This window comes from Etheostoma cragini, chromosome 6, assembly GCF_013103735.1.
Source record: "Etheostoma cragini isolate CJK2018 chromosome 6, CSU_Ecrag_1.0, whole genome shotgun sequence".
Classification (NCBI taxonomy): Eukaryota; Metazoa; Chordata; class Actinopteri; order Perciformes; family Percidae; genus Etheostoma; species Etheostoma cragini.
In genome coordinates, this window is record NC_048412.1 from 2,393,220 (window position 1) to 2,395,583 (window position 2,364).

Genomic DNA, 2,364 nt, shown 5'->3' on the forward strand with positions numbered 1-2,364 from the left:
CCCCCCCCCCCCCCCCCCCATCACTGCTGGACGCACAATGTAGGGCTACAAAACTAAACGCCTTTGTATTTGCTTTCCCTTTTACGCACAGGAAGAAGAAAATCAACATTTTTTTTGATATAAAAGTGGCGAATGGAAAACCATTCAGCTATGGGGTTGTTTTTGTGTCTAAAACCAAGGTGTCCCTCCTACCGAACCCTGCCCTCTTCTTCTTTTTCAAGTATAATTTCAACACAATGGGGGCTACACCTTGAAACCTTGCGTCGACTGGAGTCACAGTGCTGGGCATGTATCCTCGGAGAACGCAACGCAGGCTTATGTTCCGTTAGCTCTGCCTGGGAGAGGAAAACCAAAATGTCCTGTCCTCCCCTCACTCATTTCCCAATCCTCAGATATTCACTGCAGATATTGTGTGAGTACTCACTGCAATCTATTATACATAAAACACCCACTATAGCGTCTCATAGTTCAGTGGTTTATATATAACCTTGGGGATAAATAAAAAGGAGAAATGTGTCCTGGAAGCGCGCTCCAGCAGAGTTCATTGGACCGGGGTCTGGACCCCGTGGTGCGGCGGCGTGTCCCCGTACACATCCTCGCTCCCCGGCAGAGCTCCTCCGGGAGGGGTCATGCGTTTCTCCTTCTGTCTCCTGTTACAAAACCAAACCCTGACCACTTCTTTCTCCAGGTGCAGACTGTCCGCCAGGCCAATTATTTCCGACGCTGCCGGTTTAGGACACTTCAAAAAATGGCTCTCCAAAGCTCCCTTTACGCTTACCTCGATTGAAGTCCGTTTTTTCCTTTTCCTCCCCTGCGCCGCGATTTTGTCCAGGCTGGTCGGGCTTCCCGAGGTCGAGTCCGCCTCCTCCAACCACTTGTTCAACAGAGGCTTCAGCTTGCACATGTTTTTGAAGCTGAGCTGCAGGGCCTCAAACCTGCATATGGTGGTCTGGGAAAACACATTTCCGTACAGGGTCCCCAGGGCGAGTCCCACGTCCGCCTGCGTGAAGCCCAGCTTGATCCTCCGCTGCTTAAACTGCTTGGCGAACTGCTCCAGGTCGTCCGAGGTCGGCGTATCCTCGTCCGAGTGGTCGTGGTGGCTCTGCTGCCGGTGCTGGTGCTGATGCTGGGACGGAGGGTGGCCGTGATCGCTGAGGTGCGGGCTGTGGTGCTCGTCGTGGCTGTCTCTTAGGTTGTGGTGGTGCATCCCCTGCCCGCTGCCCGGGATCAGCCCGTTGACGCCGAAGCCCGGCTGGGAGTAGATAAGGCTTTGGCCGTTCGTAGTGGCCATGCTCGGTATGTGCGCCGCGGTGGTGGTTCTCCACGCCCGGCCGTCGTGGTGGTTCCCGTGCGTCTGGTGCACCAGGTGGGGCCGCGACTGGTGCTGCAGGTTGCTGCTGGAGTTGTGCATCTCGTCCCTGGCGCCCTGCACCGAGGGTTTGATGTCCTGGTCCGCGCCGAGCGGGCTGGAGGACCACGGGGCTCCCTCTCCGTGGGACAGCGCCGTGATCCACTGGTGTGCGTGGCTGAGCGTGTGGCTGTTGCTCTGCAGCGGGTAGTCGCTCTGCAACAGGCTTTGCGCGTCCCGGTACGCTGTGGCTTGCTGCATGCTGCCGGGCTCCGAGTGCACTATGGATGCGCTGGAGGTGAGGATGTTGTAGTGGTTAGACGCTGCGGTCGCCATGACTCTCGGAGCCGGACTGGTCGCTCTGATTAAAGGAAGCTCGCATTTGACAGATCCTCTCCTGCCCACAGGCGGCTCTCAGGCGATCTGCCAAGTGGACGCAGAGGCGCACCTGGACTCCGCCACGCCTCCGCCGCTCATTGGACGCCAAAGCATGATGGACGTGGTAACCAAGGGCAACGACGCGGTGATTGGCTGCGGGGAAGTCTCACCAAACACTGCTGTCTTTGTTGGAGGTGCGAGTTGAGGCTGCCGCGGATGCGGAGAGCCGGAGTGCAGCATGGGGAGACGGAGCGCCGGGATCAGCAGTGCAACTGTAAGATACAGTGGATTTACTTTGATAATGATGTTCAGGCTCAGGGTAGTTCAGATCCAGGGGACCGGGGCGTTAACCAAGATTAATACCAAAGCTCTGTCGTCTAGGATATGGGATAAATGTTGTTATTCGTTGACTGTAATTCTCAGCACATTTATTATATTAAATGTTATTATGGAGGCGTGTGTGTAAAATCCTAATTTAATTAGGCGATGTAAAGCTTTTCACTGCAGCAGCAAATATTGCTAGATTTCAAATGAAATATGTATATTACATGTGCAAACAAGCTCTGTCTGCTTCATGTTTGACGTTGTAGGTCTATGTATTTTAATGTCGGTTTTTTGTGCGCACACACACATATATA

The 2,364-nt window shown here is 54.4% G+C and overlaps 1 protein-coding gene across 1 annotated transcript; it reads right to left on the reverse strand.

The window, feature by feature from the left end:
* Nucleotides 1–163: 163 nt before the first annotated feature.
* pou3f2b (POU class 3 homeobox 2b) lies at nt 164–1,994 on the reverse strand. Its single transcript, XM_034874065.1, has one exon. The coding sequence runs from the start codon at nt 1,682–1,684 to the stop codon at nt 542–544; it is 1,143 nt and encodes a 380-aa protein (XP_034729956.1). The 5' UTR covers nt 1,685–1,994; the 3' UTR covers nt 164–541.
* Nucleotides 1,995–2,364: the final 370 nt, after the last annotated feature.